We start from the raw sequence: 18,988 nt of genomic DNA, 5'->3' as shown, positions 1-18,988 counted from the left end.
ATTTGATGAGGCCACTGAAGATTTCAGATGCCACTATCACAATTCACTGCCATGCAGACTCTTTAGTATGTCGTTCAACCCTTCTACAACCTGAGAGCAAGCATGGAGCAAATCAGTTCACCGAAATGTCACATACGGCTGTCAACAATAAACATCACAAGCGAAATGGGACGAAATTGATCAAGGAACGGCTGTGGCACGTCCAGTTTGGTGACCGAAAGCCCAAAACCAGAGGGAATCTTGTTCATACATCTCAAAATCTAAGACCGTACGCCCATTCCGATGCCGCCATCCCATGACATTGTGAAGAGAAAGACAAGAAAAATAAAGCAAACTCCTTTTAGTTTATTTTGATTTACTCGTCATCCTCCTCCTCCTCGGCCTCAGCGGTGGTCTGGGCAATTCGGTCCAAGTCACGCTGGCCGGACTGGGTGATGCGGCGGCCACCCTTCTCCTCGTCCTGCTCAAGGACACCAATCTTCTCGAGAGCCTGCATGGCCTTGCGGTCGACGGAGCCGGAGGCGTCAACGTGGTGGGAGGGGCGGTTGCCGCGGTTCTTGGCGGTGCCGTGGACCTTGCGGAGACGGCCAACACCGACGGTCTTGCGGAGGTAGACGTGGCGGGCGACGGAGGCGGCGCGGACGTAGAACCAGTCAATGTCCTGGGGAGGCAGCTCCTTGGCGGGACCAGTCTTGACGGTGTCAACCCAACCTGATGGTATGTCAGTAATTATAGATCTTCGTCGAGTTAATAAGATGGAAGAACTCACCGGGGATGGGCAGCTTGCCCTGACGCTTCAGAAAAGCAGCATAGGCAGTGATGAACTTCTGCGCCTGATCACACAATACCCATTAGCAAAAATTCCGTCGTCAGAAGTCTTGCGACTCCCTCGCGCCTGCTCCCAGATCCCTCAAAGAACTTCTTTTTTCCCATATATATGTCATGTATATATTCCACGCTCGTAGACGACTATGCATGCAGTAAGGCCCGCGGCTCAGACAGCTGGGCTTATTTCAAGAGAATCATTCTCAGAGTCCTCGAAGCCGCTGCGGCTCGTCGAGGCCAGACCACAGCATCGCAGTGTCGGAGGTTTCGGGATATTTGGTCTTTCTTTCTTCTTCGGGTTCAAGTTGCGAGATCGTCGAGAGGTGGTCGTCGAGATTAAGGGGGAAAATCTAGAGATTTTGCTTTTGTCAAGGTGGACCTACATCGACGTCGCGAACAGTGATTCCGCCGGCCATTTTGTCGGTGTTGGGGGTTGGATTTGGGAGGGGATGGTGAAGCTGGATGAGATTGACTGGGCTTGAGGATCCAGAAAGTTTTGGCAAGACTGAGCGCGGAGGTGGACTTTGGATTGCTCTAGGGCTTGTGACCCTAGCGCGCACCAGCAGAGTTTTTGGTTAGCGGGGTGATGACTAAGGCTGGGGATCCGTGGTGCCGCTCGCCGTTACCTAATCAGGAAAGTAGTGGCGGCTCTTCCAAAATCGGCCAAACATTCTGCCGCTCCTCATCAAGTTGCACAAGACCCGTCACAACGTTGAGCGATGCATTCAAACCAAAGTCAAGTGACTGAGATGCAAATCATTATGGAAAAGTCTATGGAATAGATATGCGTCTATTTCCTGTTCACCAAGCCCAAATTGCAGTGACCAACGCTCTTCTAGTACATGACCAAAGCATCCAAGCAAACCGTTTCCTATGCTTCCCTATGTCCTCCATATCATACAGCCCGTAAATGAGAGCAAAAAAACAGATTCCAAGAACTCCAAACTTTTGCCGTTACGCCCATTTTGCCAACAGAGACATGATTGCGACGCCAAAGGCCACGCATCCAAATGCAAATAGTTGAATCTTCAGAGGCGCCTTGCGCATGTGCGGGTTGAACATGAACTCGTGTGCGAGCAGCTCGACCAGGCCTGTGTACATGAGGATACCAGCACTGATCGAATCGAAGATGCCATTGACCAGCTTCTGGGTGTTTGCGTTGCTGGGCCGCGCTCCTATGCCGGCGGCCGTGCCGATGGGAGTCGACGCGGCAAATATGAGGCCGAGCACGTACGGCACCCACTGCTTCTTCTTGGGCCAAGGGGCTGTCGCCAAGCGGGAGCCCAGACCGAGGCCTTCAAACATTTGGTGGAACACTAGGACAACGAGCAGAACAACCAAGTCATCCGTAGTACCGAGGGTCAGGCCAATGAAAACGCTGTGGAAGACGACACCAAACTCAAGGATGAAGATGGCGGTGAGCTGGCCCGCTAGGCCACCGTGAGAGTCGCCGTCATCGTGCTCGTGGCCGTGTGCGAGGTGAGCCTCACCACCAGGCGGGTAGCTGACGTCGTCGGGGAGGCCTGGGATGGTTTTCGGATCCGGTCCACGCAGGACACCGCCTCTTTCCACGTCATGGGGGCAGTCCACTGAGATGGCTCCCTTCTCCTGCGGCTTCTTTCGAGATATTGAGCCAAGAGAAGGGTCGGAATCGTTATCAGAGCCCAGCGAGTGACTGTGTCCATCGTCCTCCCCTCCAATTCGTGCGGCAAGCAGCTCGACAAAGAACATGAGCATGACCGTCATCAAACTGATGCACAAGGCCCATGGATAGTCGCCGAGTCGCGGAGCAAGGCAGGGATCGGACAAGTTGTCGATGGCCGGGTCTAGCAAGTGCATCCAGGCGGTTGCAATGATGACTCCCGTTCCGACGTATTTGCAGATGAAGAATGTGAACTTGGGCACATGCATCTTCTGTTGTCGAGCCAAGAGAATTGGAGCAAAGGCGCCAAAGGTTGCGGCCGCCATGATGATGAAGATGGAGCCGATGCGCAGCCCGCGGTTGCTGAGGTCAACGACGTCCCCGTTGCAGGCATCTTCGACGTCCGCCATGTTTTGTGAACTTGTTGATGGTTTGCCGTGAAAGCAATGTCCAGTAGTCGTTGCTATGGCGAGCTTGCAGGTCAGGCCCCGAGTGAGCCCAATTTGCTCACCTAGATCTATGCCCTATCGCAGCATAAATAGTCGAGAGACAGGTTCAAGGTGGTGTTGCGTCTTGCAAGATAGTCGGTAACTCAGAGTCCGTGTCCAACGAGGACGGACGCGTCGAAGTGAATAGGATATGCAATGTCGCCAAAAATGGTGACGGGAACTCGCTCTTTGACGGGAGCAGGGTTGATGATATTTGCGGTAGAGGTTAGAAAATGGAAACAGTTGACGAAACCTCCTCTGTAGGTGCTTTGAGGGTGTCGAGGCGCCCAAAACGTTGCGCAGAATCGGCAAGTTCCGCCAGTCTGACCTCGGCAGCAGGCAAGAACGAAGATGCTCCACTTGAGGAGAGACGCGCTTCAAGGGCTGAAGAAGAGTAGTAGAAAGATGGTCGCTATAGAGCTTCTCTAGAATGCAAAAAGTGGTGAACGACGCAATGGATGGTCTAGAAGTGAGGCAAACAAGTCGTCAGAAGGCTTGAGAGCAGCGCCGAGAGAGTCGGCTAACTGCAACTGAGGAAAAGGAGGCTGTGGAGCAGAGGCCAGTCGAATCCGGCAAGCCTCAAAGTCAAAGGCTTTCCGAGCGTAGGTAAGGAATGTTGCGCAGCCGCTGAAGAAAAAAGGCACGGACAGCTCCCAACGAGTGTCTATTCGCAGGCTTGGTGAAGAGGGAGAAGTGAAGAGAAAACGGGGTCCTGAGGCTGAGGCTTGTCGAGGGAGGGACTCAGCGTCTTATTTTTAGCCCCGCAGGTGCAAAAGGTGTGATGAGAACCTTGATGGCCTCTATCTGGAGTCCAGCAAAAAAGCTCCACCGATTCTCTGCAGCGCCCAGCCTTGCGCTTTTACTGAACACTATGAATCTGAGCGCGATAAGACGCTTTAAACACACCATTATCATGGTTGATGCCGAGTCCATCTCTCTACCTTGTTGAGGCCAAGGCACGCAGGAGCAGCATCACGAGGTGCTGCATCAGAGGGCGAGGGTGATGCTCTGCCCTCTCCAGCATCGTCCATCCTCGTCGAGTCTCGCAGTCAATGTGGTCGCTGTCCCCTTTTCTATTCGCGCATCATCACCACCAAAAGCCGCCATACACATCACGGGTATATAGAACCGGCTGGAAATGCTCTGGTAAACGTCACAAGGCATGGCATCTGCAGTCAGTCACGCGGCACAGCATGTAACAATGGCCGCACATGCGAGGAGCTTCCACCACATGCAGAGAACGTGGGCTGATGAGGTAATACTCGTACACGGTCCACGGAAGCAACTGCAAATGGCAAGGCGCTGGATGACGGGAAGATCCATCATCGTGGGAAATTGCGCAGGCTGTGATTGGCTGAGCGGAGTTGCGGAGGGCCACTTTCACCGGCTGCTGGCGAACTTGGGCAGCGCTGGACCATCAGGGTTCTCACAGATGACAAAGCTTCTTTCTGCAGCAGATGATTAAATAACTGCAGACTGTTGTTATCGCGTCAACACATCTTGGACATCTACACATCTTCACTCGACTCTACACCGCTCGACCTTGTCACGAAACTGCCGGTGAATCAAACCGACTCCGGGTCGGTCAACGGCCAATCATGCAAGCACAAGCACAGACACAGGCGCCGCAACCTTCCACAAGCGGCAACCCCTGGCATTGACTCCGCTGCGTCAACCAAGATGCAGGATACCGTGGCTGAGACATCGAGTATCCGCCTACACTGTCTCGCTTCAGCCCTGCCAGCAGGACAATGTGTGACATGGTGGTGATTCTGTCGTGCTACGAAGCACAAAAGCATAACCGGTAGCAAAGGCTAGACGAGCTGCCAATCGGTACTTACTTACATACAACTACATGCTAGTGATGTCCGCAGCGAATCCGGAACCCCGAATCCCGCTGGTGCGGAGGATTTGTCTAGGCAGCCAATCCTTTGTCGGAGCTGATATCGCGAGCTTCCTCCTTTCTTCAGACTGTTTTCTATATCAAATCTCGCAGAACAGTCAATCTCATCAGTGGATACGTCAATAGTTCACCGCCCATCATGGTCTCCTACAAGGAAATCCAAGCCTCCAACGCGCTCATCAACGACGCAACCGCCCCCCGCGTCTCCGTCTTCGTCGGCGGCACCTCTGGCGTCGGAAAGTTCACCATCAGGGCCCTCGCTTCCACAGGCGCGAGCGTCAAGATCTACCTCGTCGGGCGCAAGAGCTCCGAAGAGCCTACACGCGCCTTCATCCAAGAGCTCAACACGATCAACCCCAAGGCGCACATCATCTGGACCGAGGGCGAGGTCTCGCTCCTCGCCGACGTCAAGAGAGTATGTGAAGGCATAAAGGAAAAGGAATCACGCGTCGACTTGCTGTTTCTCTCGGCGGGCTATGCACCGTTTGGGACGCGAAAGGAGACGAGCGAGGGCTTGGAACTGTGTCAGAGCTTGGAGTACTACTCGCGGATGCTCTTCATCCTGCATCTTCTTCCGCTCTTGCGCCAGTCGGAAGCCCCCAGGGTCATCAGTGTCCTGGGAGGCGGAATGGAGAACTCCAGGATCAACATTGACGACCCGGACCTCAAGCAGCCTGGGAACTTTGGCGCCATGAAAGGCCAGATGCAGTACATTGCCATGAACACCATTTTCCTGGAGAAGCTGGCGAGCGAGAACCCCGACGTGACCTTTATCCACTCGTGGCCCGGGTGGGTCGACACGGGCAACGCGAGGAGAGGCTGGGATGAGGGCTCCATCCTCGCCCGGGTCTTTGCCTTTGTCGTCGAGACGCTGATTTACTTTTTTGGCTTCAGCCACGAGGAGTCTGGGCAGAGGCACTTGTTTGAAAGTACCAGCGCTGCCTTTGGTGGTCGCGGGATCCCGTGGGGAGGCAAGCCGGGGGTGAATTCGTTGGGCAAAGCAGAAAACGGGCTGTTTCTTGTCGACTACAAGTGCGATTGCAGGCTGAATGCCAAGGTCATGTCGACGCTGAGAGAAAAGGATCAGGGCAAGATTTGGGAGCATACCAAGAACCTTCTTCAACCATACCTTTGACTTGCTCATCATCACTTCATGAAAAGATGATTATCAAATTCATGCCAACGCAGTCAAACACACACTTATATTCCCCCCCATCGTTACATGACTATACTTTCATATTCAAACTGGTTCTCTTGATATATCATATTTTGCCATGCCTTCTTCCTCAAGATACTCTACTGTCTGAACACTGCCGTCCCGCTCTCCTCTTCATTTCCAAAGAAGCGCCTCATATCCTCCACCAGCACCTCGGGCGTCTCCACCGCAGGGAAATGCCCCCCCTTTTCATGCACCGCACTCCATTTAACATTGCCCATCCTCCTCGCCCACTCCAACGGCGTCCCATACCAGATATCGTGCGGGAACTGGCTGACGGCCACCGGCTGCTTGACGTACGGCAACGCCTCGATCCCACGGACGGATATCGCGCCGTCGGCCGCGCCGTGCTTGTACAACGAAAAGGCGGCGTACGGGCCGGGAATCCAGTGCATCATTGTCCATGTGATGACCGTCTCAGGGGTCCAGATCCTACCGACGTTTTCCTCCTCAACGCAAGACACCAGTACGTCGTAGATCCACATGGCCAGTCCAACAGGCGAATCCGTCATGGCATGGGCGAGCCTTAGGGGCCTCGTCTGATGAAGATGTCCGTACGCCCATCTCTGACTCGAGAAGCCGTCGAGTCGGCGTATAATGTCCGCTTCTTCCTGCGTGGCCTTGCCCTGTGCGAGCCTCGCGCGGTCGTCCTCCGACGGCGGGACGACCCAGAAGTTGGAGTGCAAGGAGACGACCGCCTCGGGATAGTCCAGCGCGGCGTACCGAACGATGAAGTCGCCTGCGTCGCCGCCCTGGACGACGTACCGCGGGTATCCAAGCTTGTGCATCAGCGCGTTGAACGCGGCGCCAGCCTGGCGGTATCCGAAGCCCCGGGCGAGAGGCGAGGGCGAGAAGCCGTATCCCGGGATAGACGGGGCGACGACATGAAAGGCCGGACAGGAAGATGATCCCTCCTCCCCCTTCTCACTCTTGGGGGGATGAGTCAGGAGGCGGATGATGCGGTCGACTTCCAGGAACGAGCCGGGCCAGCCGTGGACGAAGAGCAAAGGGATGGCGTCGTCGCGGGGGGAGCGGTGGTGGACAAAGTGCAGCGGGATGGGCTCCTTGTAGGCGGCCGTTTCGGGGGTCGTCGTCGTCACGATGGTTGTGAATTGTGTGAGGCGGGCGTTGATGGCGGCTTCGACGGCGCGCCAGCTGTACTCGTTTGTCCAGTGGGCGGCAATGGTTCTTGCGGCGTCGGCGGGAGGGCCGTCGGTGAAGGAGGCGGTGGGTTGAGTGTTGGAGGGTGGCTTGAGTTCTGTGGTGACGAAGCGTGTGAGGGAGGCCTTGAGCTTGGTTTCGTCGAGGAAGGGCTGCTTGACGGAGATGAGGAAAGGGGTTATGGTGGTTGTGGTGTATGTTGCGTGGAAGGTGAGGTTGAGGTCTTGGTCTGTGAGGGTGATTTGGGTCATGGCTGGTAGTAGATGATGGCTGAGATGTCTTCAATGTTCTTTGATGCTACTATTCAGGCGGGTGTAAGTTGTTTGTACGTTGTATAGATGTTGTGGATGTCGAGTTCATGACAAGTACAGTGACACCACTTACATGCAGCCTTTCATACCTAGGTAGGTAAGAATGGCTACCTGGAGCGGGGAAGAGTGGTATCATGGCCTAAGGTAGGCAATTGTAAGCTCAACGATGACATTCAAGGCATCCAGCATTACCAACCAATCTCCACTTACACGGCTCAAGTCACAAACGAGTCGCGAAGATGTGATCTATCACAGCTTGGCTCTAGGCAATTACTACTATGTATTAGTGCACATTCACAAGCCATTGGGTCATTTCATCGTTGAATTAGAATAAAAACTTATGTATTAAGGATCGTGAATACGTAAACTTTTCATCCCTAGTGACTGCGTTCACAAGCAGTCGGGTGAGGTTATCGATGGCGTTAAGAGACAACAAAAAGGCTGTAACTCGTATCATGACTCCCATGCATACATGCCAAAAACACCCATAACCGATGCATCAAGAGAAAGAAAAAGGAGCGTGAACAAATTCCCAACAACCATCATGACTCATGCAAAAATCATCACAATTCCCATCCATCCATTCCCCCATCGTCGACCAAAATCCCCTTTAGTTGACGGCAATCTTCTTGGGCTCATGCTTGGCGGCCTTGGGAATCGTAATGTTGAGGATGCCGTCCTTGAAGTTGGCCGACACCTTGTCCTGGTCAACGCGCGTGGGGAAGCTAAACGTCCGCGAGAACTCGCCGACGCTGCGCTCGCTCAGCCAGTACTTTGCGTTGTCGGTAGGCTTGTTGCTGTCCTTGTCGTCGCCCTTCTTGGACACCTCGCCCGACTTGCCGGCGGCGGCGTCCTCGTCCTCGACGGTGGGCTTGGGCGGCTTCTTGTCCTTCTCGCCGCCCTCGGTGATGGCGCCGCCCGACTTGGAGCCCTCGAGGGCGCCCGAGGGCGGCGTGCCGGCGGTGTAGGTGCGCTCGACGCGGCCGTGGACGACGAGCGTCTGGGAGTCGGTGAACTCAATGTTGACGTTCTCCTTGTTCATGCCGGGCAGCTCGCCGTGCAGCTCGTACGCGGCGTCCGTCTCGCGCACGTCGAACTTGGGCTGCCATGGCGTGATGCCGGTGCGGCGGCCCGACGCGGAGCCGCCGTTTGTCTGCCGCGAGTAGTCGTCAAAGTCCTGCAGCAGGCGGAACAGGGGGGTGAAGGAGGTCTCGGGGTAGAAGTTGCGCTGGAAGAAGGCCATTTTGGGTGCGGTTGAGAAGAGTCGTGTGGCGGAGACGGAGGTGGAAGTCTTTGGAGAAGAGGAAGAGAGGTGCTTGATGATGCGGTTCTTGTTGTTGTTGCTGCGAAGAAGAGATCGCTTGAGCATAAAAAGAGCTTGTTGGTGGCTCGAAAGAGCGCGTTGAGATTGGTGGTGGTTGTTGTTTGTTGGTGTTGTTGTTGCTTTGTTCTTCTGTTTTTCTCTGATGATCTGGTTTCTTTCAAGCTTCAAGCCAGAGGCATCTGCCCGACTTCTTTATACTTGAGCATCCCCTCCCCATACGCTACCCTTCATGATGAGTCCTCGCCCGGAGATTCCTCTCCTGAGTTCGAGAAGCATCGCCACTTACGTCGATTCCAGTGAGCGAAACTCAAAAAAGTCGACTGATGATGACGTGTAGACACAATGTTCGAGGAGCATCTTGTCCGTACTGTGAGAAGTGACGGGGAGAGAGTGTGGAAATGCTGCACAATGTGTTCATGGCAGGATCACGACTCTTCTAGAGGGGGGGAAAGGGTCGAAGTTTCTAGAGCGTTCGGGCACTGTGTTGCCACTGTGGGTGCGCTGATTGGCGTGGGGAAAAGCTGGGGGGAGCTTTGTGTATTACCCGGAGCTACCCTGGAGTGTGGAGGTGCGGATGCAACGTTTAGCGCGCGAGCTGAGGCGATGCATGGCCAGGATGGTGACATTTTACTAGGTATGTTTGTGTGTGTGTTTGCATGTTTCTTCTTGTCTTCGCTTAGCCAGAATGGATGATTCATTCAGTTACTGCAGTTGTGGCGTGGAGCTGTCGTTTATGGAGGTTATTCTCCGACTGGGTCGATCAGCCGTTTGGATGTCACCACTTGCGGCATCATCAGCCAATCCCGCTTCAATGAACAGCATCAAAGCACCATCTCTCCAGCTGTATGGGTAAAACAGCTCACAGCTAGCACAAGCTGTGAGGAGAAGGTGTCAAAAAGGTCAGGCGATGTCACAAGCCACATCACGCCTCTCTCTCTATTCTAGCGTTAGCAATTGCACCAATCCCTTGTCAAATGCCGTTATCTATCTAGCCTCAACATCTCTCTCATCTACCCTAAGTAGCAATAGGTAATACTTACTCATTCATGTATCAACCAGCTGCCTCTCCTCCATGAATCAACCATCGTCTAAAGCGTCTATTTACAGCCATGCTTATTCATCCAAGCTCATCACCCCCCCCCCCCCCCCCCCCCCCCCCCGTCGAGCCTTGCCTCCCATTCAGGAAACGCCTTTGTCATATCCATCAGCCCTAGCGATTGGCCAATCCCACAGCTTACACTCACTGTTCCACTTCAACCTCCTCTTTCCCCTGATTACCTAGTAAAAGCACCACTCACAGGTACTATAATGATATCCCCTCTCGTTCCTCTATAGAACTAGTATCTCAATACATCATCAACTCTACCAAATCAACCCAACTCCAAGAATCAACATCAACATTAACACCAACAAGAATCATATCATACAACTCTACACCCAACAAGCCTCATCCTCTCCTTTCAAAACGCCAACCATGTCCTCCAAATCAACCACCCCCAAATCCCTCATCCCAGCCCTCTCCACCTCCCTCAACGTCGGCATGGCCCTCGGCGCCTGGATCACCGTCCTGCCCTTCGCCAACCCGGCCTACCCGGGCCCCGCCGTCGCCATCTGGTTCAGGGACTTTTTCAAGCCCGGCTTCATCGGCATCACCTCCCTCAGCGCCGTCACCATCGCCTCCGGCATCCGCGCCGCCTGGCTCCGACAGTCTTCTTCTTCTGCTCTTCCTCCGTCCGGGTCCGCGTCTTCGTCTGCCGACCAGGGCCAGCAGGAGGCCAAGGCGAACAAGGCTTCGCGGTGGGCGATTGCTGGCCTGGTCTTTACCCTCGTTCACTTTGGCTTTGGCAGTTCGGTGAGTTGTAGAAACTGATCCATCTATCGTGACATAATTTCTTTCGTTTCTTTTTTCTCTTCCAAGGCTGTTTTTTTACCAATCGAGAAACTTGGCTTATAAGCGAGGATAAAACAGGTCCTCGCCATCATGGACAAGATCCTCTCTGCACCGGAACTGGCGCAGGGCCAAATGGCGGCCTGGATCCAGCTGCACACCGTCAGGACGCTGACAACCGACGTGCCGGCATGGCTATGCTTCGTGGCCGCACTCCTGACTGAGCTGTAAGTCCCATGATACTATAGGTAGTTTACAGAAGAAAAAAAAAAAAAGAGACAACCAAAAGATCTAGTCGTTATCCCAGCCTATATCACCAATCACATCAGTGGAGGGCCCAGGCTCCAAAACAGATTGTTCCAGTCCCTTCCACGCCCCTGAAGCGTCTCCCACAGCTTGTCCAGGTCGACATTGTCCACTTCAATCGTGTCCGCAGTCCTCTTTGCCTCTGGATGGATCATCCCTGACCCACCCTTGTCCGTGACAACTTCATCTCCCGTATCCTTTTGACCAAAAGTCGCCGCCTCCTGACTGTGCTTCTCCATCTGCAACGCCTGCAGCGCCGGATGCGACGCCCTATACTTGCGTAGAATCTGAATCGACATGTGCAGCAGCTCCGACGCCAACGGCGATTGTCCCCTCGCCTCGTGCAAGATCCTCCACGCGTCCGTCATCGTCGCATCATCCCTTCCTCCTCCTCCTCCTCCTCCTCCTGCCGCCGCCGCCGCCGCTGCAGATGTGCTGCTCCCACCGCCGCCCTCGTTTGTAGCCAAGCACCCGTCCAGCACAAAGACGACGCAGGCAATGAAGATGCTCCGAAACTTGACATTCATGCGCTGCCGGAACAGCACAAACGTCGAGTTCTCGGCCCTCATGCGGTGCTCAATGTAGATGATGCGCTGCGCCGCCTTGAGGCACGAGTCGTGCGAGTACGCAAAGCCCGGGTTCACCGTGCCCCGGGCGAGGTACGGCAGGTGCAGCTTGCAGATTTGCCCGTAAAAGATCATGTTGAGCATGTATCGCTGGATGGTAATGTCCGACGAGCGCCGCATGTCCGACGGCGGCAGCTTCGAAAGCGCGCCGCTGTTCTCGAGGCGGAAGAAGGCGGGCAGCTCTCGCATGAACTGCCGCAGCTTCATGTCCGCCTCCATGACTTTGCCGTAGTCGGCCTCTTCCGAGTTCCAGTTGAGCGACTTGTCGTGGCTGCCGAGACTGTAAAAGAGCTCTGCTAGGCGCGTTCGCTGCAGGAGATACGACACGGACGTGGCCTCGTCCAGGGGCCGGTCGACGACCTCTTGTCCGTCGACAATGTCCACGTCGTTTGCGTTGCTGGGCTTTCGCACTGCCATCTGGCTGGGCAGGATCGTGTACGCCCCTTGTTGAGGGACTGACAACCTGGACAGCATCCTGTTGCAAAAAACCTCTTAGTCCTGTCACCAACAACAACAAACGGGGCCGACAACAACACAAAACTCACCAGTCCGTATCAGTGAGATACCACCACGTCCTGCGCCCAACCTCGGCCTCAACGGTAGACTTCTTCAGCAGCCCTGCCTGGCCGCCGCCGCCGCCTGCGTTGGGCGGCGCATCAAGACAATGCAGCCCAATCTCCTGCGCCATGGCCACCGCCTGCGCATGCAGCAGCCGCGCCCGCGCCGAGATGCCCTCGAGGCTGCAAATCATGAAGAAGACGACCACGATGCCCTGGATGCACGCCAGGGACGCGTGCGCCGCCAGGTGCGCATGATGAATGACATCGAGGGCCGTGGTGAGCCAGCCGGCCGTCTGCGCGTTTGCGTCCTCGGAGCGCTTGAAGAGCCCCCTGCTGTCGTCGAACCGGGTCCACGTGTGCGTGCTGCTGCAGCAGATGGCCAGCATCACCATCAGCTGGCCCGTGTCCACCACCACCACCACCGGCTTCTCGCCCCCCTGCTGTTGCTGTTGCTGCTCCACGGCGTCGTAGAACCGGTCGATGGCACGGGGCAGGGACGGGGTGTGGAAGATGTGGTGGAAGTGGAGGACGTCCTCGATGAACTTGTTCAGCAGGACGTGGGCGTCTGCCCTCAGGGGCAGGCATATGCACTTGATGACCCGGACCTGTTCCGTCAATGCGGGCGAGCTGCTGCTGCTGGGATGCAGCACGAAGAAGGAAGGGCTGGTGATGGTGCGGATGGAGCGAGTGCGAAAGGTGAGCGGAGGAGGTGCCAGTGAGTCCTGCGAAAAAAAAAACCCCGAGAGAGTCATCATCATATGAATATCCGCGGCATTCTTTATACCTTTAACACACAGCATCCCCCCTTCATCAAAAAGTGACAGCAATCACGAGATAATAACTCACCAACACCTTCTGGCTCGAGCAGTTCTTCTCAAGCCCCAGCACGTCCGCCGTCACCAGCTGCAGCTGCGAAGACGCCAGCAACGACGGCGCCAAGTGGTTCCTGTTCAAGGCCTCCTGCGACCCACCGCCGCCGCCGCCGGCATAGTGAACCCCGTGGCCCCCCTGAAGCATCGGAGCAGCTCCGGACCCGGACCCGGACCCGGACCCGGCGGCCGCCCCGGGAGACGGTCCATCGAGGTTGCAAGGGACCCCGCGGATCGAGCAGTTGGAGCACGGCGAGCCGCGGTTGCAGCGCAGCTTGCGGATCCGGCAAAGCGTGCAGGCGGGCGGCCGCCGCCGCGATTGGCGACCCATCCTGGTTCCTTTGTGTGTCCTGTTTAGTTAGGAGGGGGCGTTCAGCTTGTGCGTGAAGTTGAAAAGGGAGCTTCGGCTTCTGCTCTGCTGTCCTGCGCCCTATGTCCGTCCGTCCATGACAATGGTAGCTGTTGTGCTATGCTAGTATTAGACAGAGAGAGTGTGTGTGAGAATGGTGGCGGATACTTGCTCGAAATTCGACCTTCAGAAACCCGCGGACAAATTCGGCTTTAAGCGGTCATGTCCGATGGCATGACATGCAGTTGTTGAGTCGACAAGTTGACCAAGGTGGGGAGATGATCGGACAAAAGCGCATCAGGCAGTCAGTAGGATTCACCTCGGCAATACCTGGGACGATACTCCGTGCATATACACACTCTCTTTGAAAATTTGCTTGGATTAAACCTCATAAATCGGTGCTCAAACCTATATTCATATGAGCTGACCTGAAAAGAGGCACTCAGGTCATCCTGCCATCATGACGAGAACTGAACCTCGAGACCCAACGTTCGAAACGGCTTGTTCATCATCTTCAGGTCGATCCCGCTGCCGAGGCTAAACAGCAGCGACTTGACTCGCCCTTCCCACAGCACCCCGAGCCGGAGATTCTGGTCCAGCCTCGCCTTGACGACGCCGGCGTATTCCTGCTCCTTGTCCTTTTCTGCCTCTACCGCTGCCTCCGTCTCTGCCTTTTCTACCTTGTGGACGGGTTGCCCCTTGATGGATCCCTTCTTACCACTCTTTGACTTTGCGGCGTTGCTTCCGTTCATCTTGGGTCCAGGCTTCTTTTCCGTGACCTTTTCCGGCTCGTCGAGCCTCCACTCCAGCTTGGCGTTGAAACTTCGTTCGGCCGGCGTTGCTACTGAAGCCAGGACTGGTACTGCACTGGTGGTCTTCGTTGCAGGTGCTGTTCCTTCTGTCCGATTGATAGGTGCCTTTATGGCGGAGGGACCTGATTTCGTAACCGACGTCTTCGCAGGAACATCCGTATCAGAGACTTCTCCGTCTACCGCCAGCCGAGCAAACGGCTTCCTCCACAGCTCCATGCCCACGGCCCAGGAGCTTTCGTAGCTGAAAATGTTAAACTCCATGCGCGTCGCAAGACTGCAGTCCTTGCCGGCCATGACCGCATAGCTAGCCGCAATGTTGCCCATCAGGGGATTCAGCGTAAGCGTGGCAGACAGCGGCGTCCCCTTGTGGTCCGGCAGCGTAGCAAATCTCGCGCCGATGCTGATGCCCCCCGATTTGTTCAGCGTGCCGTAGTAGATTTCTCCACCAGTGCTGAAGCGGCCGTAGATCCTCTCTTTATCGCCGTTGCCGCCGCCGCCGATGCCATTCTCCGCAGGGGACGCAGCCGAGTGCTGAGCGTGCTTTTTGCTGCTCAGGTCGCCCCCGAAGTTGTACACTCCCCTGAAGCCCAGCAGGCCGCCGTCCGTGGACGCCAATCCCTCGAGCGCATACCGTCCCACATCGTACTGGAGCAGTCCCAGCGCCGTGCCGCCGTCTCGGAGGTGCTGGCCCGACACGGCGCTGAACTGTGCCTGCAGAGCGGGGGACAGTCGCCTCACCAGCAGCGCCTCCAGCTGCGACCGGGGCAGATATAGTCTGCCGTATAGAAGCGACTCGTTGGTCTTGTCCTCGTCGTCGGGCCGTCGTAGTGATGGGTCGTCTCGCCGAGCGACCGGCGTCAATGGCCGGTAGGACCGCAGGAGATCGGGGAGCGGGACATTTTCGGACTGGGGAGTCAGGAGGAGTCGCAGCGGAACGGAGGAGAAGAGGTAGGAGATGGAGCCATCGACCACGCCGACGGAGCCCAGCTGGTAGGACGTGGCGAAGTTGGGACTTGCGAGGGCCGAGAGGGTGAGGCGGAGGCCTCTAGGAGTGCGAAAGTTGAGCAGCGCTGGGCATGAAATTAGCAAAGTGAGTTCCTGAAGAGCCTCGTATCAAGGACAGCCTCGTATAGAGCAAAGCTGTGCCAGCATGGCAGGCTTGGGATTGGGGAGAGCTCACCGTCCGTCGTCGAGTTCAGCGCTGCGTACGAATTGTCGCGCCTCCACCCCGTGGCCTCGTAGAAAGCACTGTGGACATAGTCCATAAACTCGCGCATCTCAGCGCGCGTTGCTCATGCCTGTCCAAAGGGTCTGACCTGGTCTCTACGAAGGATGCAAGTGTGAAAGAACCATCACCTCTCCAGCTGGGAGTTTTGGCGTTAGTAATGCCACCAAGCCGGCACAACATCGGCAAGATCTTGAATCTACAGCAACAGAGAAGGGGCCCAAATACTGGATGCAAAGCAATCAATCGTATGCCGTGATATATGTCTTTCATTATCAAGCTGTGCCTCTATCTGGCCAGTGAATTTTCCATTATGCCGAGCCCATTGTTCAATCGTTTTGCTACTACCCAGATGTGAGACGTGGTTCATGAGGAGAATATCCCATTGCGTGCCATTCGACGGGGGTATCTGGAGGAGGTATATGCACCTCCGCGGTTCATATCAGAGAGTTGATTCAAAAGCAGTGTGTTTCTTTAACTTGACAGATTCTGGATCAAAGACACATTGTCGCCCTTGAGCAGGATTTGGCCTATTCTGCGTCAGTCGTGCTGGACAAGTGTATGGAGATGAATCTTTCGTTAATCCTTACCCAGCGGTTTCCTCGTCTCCTTGTCGTTTGTCTTTGTGATTTGCTTCACCTCCACGGCGTCGTCAATGACCAGGTTCATGAACTCGTCGAACCCCTACGTCGCGCATTAGTTTGAGGGTTGTCAACGGCAGGGCTTGTTTTACTGACTCGAATCTTGCCCTCGATGCGAATTGACAGCTGCTCGTACAGCCAAACGCTAACTGTGGCATTCTAGAAACGCAAAGTCAGAACGGCATCCAGGATATGTGTGAATAGGCCCGGCTCGTCTCAGGGTCGTTGGCTCGATGTAGCTTCGTGATAGGGGCGATCGAACTCGGGATGTCAGGCGTCTGCCTGATAGAAAAGACCGAGATCCTGCAGTTGCTTCCTCGCATGCTGCCAACAATCTAGAAACCGTCTTCCCATCGCAGTTTCAACCCGTGCGGTTGCGCCAAGCCATGGCCATCCTAAATCACATCGTGCGGTTCGCGCGGGGCAGTCGATAGTAATCAAATCGCATTTCAGCATGTACTCACGTTCTGGAGAAGCTTGAAAATCATGTTGCTATACAGAGTCAGCCTTCAATTCCATGGCAGAAGCGCATGTCCCCCAGGCGGAAGAATTGCATACATGGGCGGCAGCAAAACGCGGCGACCGCCGCCTCCACCTCGGCCAGTCATGGTTACGCGTGTTTGCCGGAGAGAAAAATCGTCGGAGTAAGACGGTAGAGGGAAACGAAGGCGATGTGATGGACGAGTCGTAGGATATCGCGATGTTGCCGTGATGAGCTTACCTTGTCGAGAAGCTCGGCTGGTGTTGAGAGCGAGTGTCTGCAAAAGTGTCGGGGCGGAGATATGATTCGCCGTGATAAGCTGCGATAAGGTACTTGGGTACATCTACACTTGCACCGCAACGTCGAGCCAAAACATGAGGTTGTGATGCATCCTTTGGCTGCTGTTCCGTTTTGGATCGATCAAGAAAGTATATCTTTCATATAAGAGAGCATACGTTATAGCTCATTCATGCTGGAAAGCTAATCATATTATGCTGCTTTTGTTTTGTAGAAGCGGCTGCGCAACTGAAACGCCGTCCTAGGTATGCTCGGGCAGGGATATGTAAAGCACATTCGTCGCAGAGGCCATGCGAACCTGTGCCCAAACTGTAGCTTCGTTCGATTGCGCATTCAAAACCTGTCCGTTCCATGTTCATACTATCTAAGAGAAAGCAACGTTCATTGACCTAGCGAGCTCCATGGACAAGCACCTTGGCGCCATGGGCCACACATCACCTGCAGCTCTTTCGTACATGGGGAGACATCGTATCAAGACGCTTCTACCTCAGCACGATGCACGAAACACATCATCCACGTCAGGATAAAATAAATAGAAATACCTACTAACGCATAGCCTCTAAAACTGTTACCGGATTCATCGCATCTTACATCATGGCCATTCGTATTCACGCAAAGACTTCTTCGTCAGTCTTTCCACGAGGAGCAAGAGGGAACATCTTCGGCAGTCCGGAATCCTTCAGCTCGGCAATCGGATGGCCGGAATCGCCTTTTGCATCCGGCCACTCCCGGTCCCCAGCATCCGTTCCGCGCCCGGCAGCTACGGCGGCGACGGGGGTTGGGGATCCCGGGTGGTCTAGTCTCCCAAGAACTTCCAAGCCAATAATACTACTACTCGTACGAGGCAAGCGAGTTGCTATTCGTAGAAGCTTCTACATATGAAAGGGGACCAGGACATGCATAATGTATTTGTACGAACGCGCAAGGTTGATGTCATGTTGCAATGTCGTTGAAACGAGCGCAAAAACCGCAAGTCGGGCCGGGCCAAGGTCTGCGAAACAGCTCCCGGAACGCGGACCTGGCGATCCCTTCCAAGCATGACCGAGTAGCATGAGATGATCATCGGTTCACATCCAAGTGGCATTAACATTGAAGAGTCGGTCTACATATTATTTACCAGGAGGCCATCGCCGGGCTGCCCTCAGCAGTTGGATGATACACACATAATACCGTGTAAGCCGCGCCCCGTCGCCTGACGCAAAGTGGAAACCTTGACATATAATCGCACCATGAATACGACAGCAACACAAGCACGCCATGGGGGGGGAAAGAGAGGTAGAAAGCAAAAGGAGAGCATACTAGCATGGAATTCACGCCCAATAACATCCATTTCGAGAACAACAGGCAGCAGCATCGTCAGAATCGCACAATTGACCAGTTCTGACGTGATTCCCCTTTTTTCTGTTCTCTCCTCGCCCTGGTGATGCCTTCGGCTCAAAATGGGTCCCCCATTTCGGCTTAAGGAAAAATTGCAGAGAAATGCTACATCCGAGGGCGGTGCTCCGTTGCGGCCGCGGGCACTGGGGCAAATGAAGCTTTCCCTCTCCAGATCACTCCGTCTTTCTTACTCCGTGTGAAATGGGTCGTTGCGGTTCCTGGGGAGACATGGTGTTGCCGCCCAGACTCTCTAATAACTAGCCGGCGGTTACCGACTGTAACAAAGTATTGAGTACGGAGCAGGTGTACTGTAGGTATTATTGGGTAAGGTAGGTAGAGGACACGAGGGGAGCTGGGCCAGTGTCATTCGTGCTCAGAGGCCTGTCTGACACGATTGGGGCTGTTCTTGACTCCGTTCTTGTACATACGTACATGTAAGTGGGAAAGGGGGGGTGATGCCCAATGGGAGAAGCGAGCGACGGAGGCTGGCTTGTCACTTTTTGCTGAGATGAGAACCTTGAGAGCCGTGTGACGATGGCGAAGCAAATGACTCGGCGATTGAGTTTACGCTGAGGGGCATGCATCAGCTGAAGTGTTACTATAGTACTACAGTATCTGGAGGGTGCTGCATGAAGCATGAAGCAAGGCTGTCTGTCTGTCTGTCTGTCTGTCTGTCTGTCTGGCTGT

General features: G+C 54.9%; 9 protein-coding genes across 9 annotated transcripts; 2 read left to right on the top strand and 7 right to left on the bottom strand.

Moving 5' to 3' along the window:
• Positions 1-230: 230 nt before the first annotated feature.
• rps19 (40s ribosomal protein S19e) lies at positions 231-1,294 on the bottom strand. The gene is made up of 3 exons (XM_006965314.1): positions 1,209-1,294; positions 770-833; positions 231-711 (listed from the first exon to the last, which is right to left on the bottom strand). The coding sequence occupies exons 1-3, from the start codon at positions 1,239-1,241 to the stop codon at positions 356-358; spliced, it is 453 nt and encodes a 150-aa protein (XP_006965376.1). The 5' UTR covers positions 1,242-1,294; the 3' UTR covers positions 231-355.
• Positions 1,295-1,779: 485 nt separating this feature from the next.
• TRIREDRAFT_107479 (uncharacterized protein) lies at positions 1,780-2,877 on the bottom strand (the record flags this gene model as incomplete). The annotated part of the gene is made up of 2 exons (XM_006965313.1): positions 1,780-2,310; positions 2,398-2,877. The coding sequence occupies 2 exons, from the start codon at positions 2,875-2,877 to the stop codon at positions 1,780-1,782; spliced, it is 1,011 nt and encodes a 336-aa protein (XP_006965375.1).
• A 2,120-nt stretch (positions 2,878-4,997) lies between these two features.
• TRIREDRAFT_62130 (uncharacterized protein) lies at positions 4,998-5,993 on the top strand (the record flags this gene model as incomplete). The annotated part of the gene is made up of 1 exon (XM_006965444.1): positions 4,998-5,993. One exon carries the CDS (start codon positions 4,998-5,000, stop codon positions 5,991-5,993), a length of 996 nt encoding a protein of 331 aa, XP_006965506.1.
• Positions 5,994-6,144: 151 nt separating this feature from the next.
• TRIREDRAFT_121877 (uncharacterized protein) lies at positions 6,145-7,556 on the bottom strand. Its single transcript, XM_006965312.1, has one exon. The coding sequence runs from the start codon at positions 7,484-7,486 to the stop codon at positions 6,155-6,157; it is 1,332 nt and encodes a 443-aa protein (XP_006965374.1). The 5' UTR covers positions 7,487-7,556; the 3' UTR covers positions 6,145-6,154.
• Positions 7,557-8,156: 600 nt separating this feature from the next.
• TRIREDRAFT_62100 (uncharacterized protein) lies at positions 8,157-8,789 on the bottom strand (the record flags this gene model as incomplete). Its single annotated transcript, XM_006965311.1, has 1 exon — positions 8,157-8,789. The coding sequence occupies one exon, from the start codon at positions 8,787-8,789 to the stop codon at positions 8,157-8,159; it is 633 nt and encodes a 210-aa protein (XP_006965373.1).
• Positions 8,790-10,344: 1,555 nt separating this feature from the next.
• On the top strand, positions 10,345-11,053 carry TRIREDRAFT_107475 (uncharacterized protein; the record flags this gene model as incomplete). The annotated part of the gene is made up of 3 exons (XM_006965443.1): positions 10,345-10,722; positions 10,840-10,985; positions 11,035-11,053. 3 exons carry the CDS (start codon positions 10,345-10,347, stop codon positions 11,051-11,053), a joined length of 543 nt encoding a protein of 180 aa, XP_006965505.1.
• A 216-nt stretch (positions 11,054-11,269) lies between these two features.
• Positions 11,270-13,450, bottom strand: TRIREDRAFT_121875 (uncharacterized protein; the record flags this gene model as incomplete). Its single annotated transcript, XM_006965310.1, has 4 exons — positions 11,270-11,351; positions 11,510-12,165; positions 12,236-13,026; positions 13,097-13,450. The coding sequence occupies 4 exons, from the start codon at positions 13,448-13,450 to the stop codon at positions 11,335-11,337; spliced, it is 1,818 nt and encodes a 605-aa protein (XP_006965372.1). The 3' UTR covers positions 11,270-11,334.
• Positions 13,451-13,926: 476 nt separating this feature from the next.
• On the bottom strand, positions 13,927-15,583 carry TRIREDRAFT_78027 (uncharacterized protein; the record flags this gene model as incomplete). Its single annotated transcript, XM_006965309.1, has 4 exons — positions 15,461-15,583; positions 14,403-15,350; positions 14,187-14,309; positions 13,927-14,117 (listed from the first exon to the last, which is right to left on the bottom strand). The coding sequence occupies exons 1-4, from the start codon at positions 15,555-15,557 to the stop codon at positions 13,927-13,929; spliced, it is 1,359 nt and encodes a 452-aa protein (XP_006965371.1). The 5' UTR covers positions 15,558-15,583.
• Positions 15,584-15,941: 358 nt separating this feature from the next.
• On the bottom strand, positions 15,942-16,847 carry TRIREDRAFT_22332 (uncharacterized protein). Its single transcript, XM_006965171.1, has 5 exons — positions 16,705-16,847; positions 16,611-16,638; positions 16,243-16,305; positions 16,096-16,189; positions 15,942-16,035 (listed from the first exon to the last, which is right to left on the bottom strand). Exons 1-5 carry the CDS (start codon positions 16,752-16,754, stop codon positions 15,980-15,982), a joined length of 291 nt encoding a protein of 96 aa, XP_006965233.1. The 5' UTR covers positions 16,755-16,847; the 3' UTR covers positions 15,942-15,979.
• Between the last annotated feature and the right edge of the window lie 2,141 nt (positions 16,848-18,988).

This window comes from Trichoderma reesei (assembly GCF_000167675.1).
Source record: "Trichoderma reesei QM6a unplaced genomic scaffold TRIREscaffold_9, whole genome shotgun sequence".
Taxonomy (NCBI): Eukaryota; Fungi; Ascomycota; class Sordariomycetes; order Hypocreales; family Hypocreaceae; genus Trichoderma; species Trichoderma reesei.
The sequence above is the reverse complement of the archived record's forward strand: the minus strand, read 5'-3'. Positions and strand labels throughout refer to the sequence as shown.

Bases quoted from the DNA above. Each gene is read 5' to 3' on its own strand.
- rps19 (XM_006965314.1), bottom strand. From the start codon at position 1,241: ATGGCCGGCGGAATCACTGTTCGCGACGTCGAT. The intron at 834-1,208 runs GTAGGTCCACCT...TTGTGTGATCAG, and splicing joins TCACTGTTCGCGACGTCGAT to GCGCAGAAGTTCATCACTGC. The intron at 712-769 runs GTGAGTTCTTCC...ACATACCATCAG, and splicing joins GGGCAAGCTGCCCATCCCCG to GTTGGGTTGACACCGTCAAG.
- TRIREDRAFT_121877 (XM_006965312.1), bottom strand. From the start codon at position 7,486: ATGACCCAAATCACCCTCACAGACCAAGACCTCAACCTCACCTTCCAC.
- TRIREDRAFT_22332 (XM_006965171.1), bottom strand. From the start codon at position 16,754: ATGACTGGCCGAGGTGGAGGCGGCGGTCGCCGCGTTTTGCTGCCGCCC. The intron at 16,306-16,610 runs GTGAGTACATGC...TTGCGTTTCTAG, and splicing joins TTTTCAAGCTTCTCCAGAAC to AATGCCACAGTTAGCGTTTG. The intron at 16,036-16,095 runs GTAAGGATTAAC...GACGCAGAATAG, and splicing joins GGAGACGAGGAAACCGCTGG to GCCAAATCCTGCTCAAGGGC.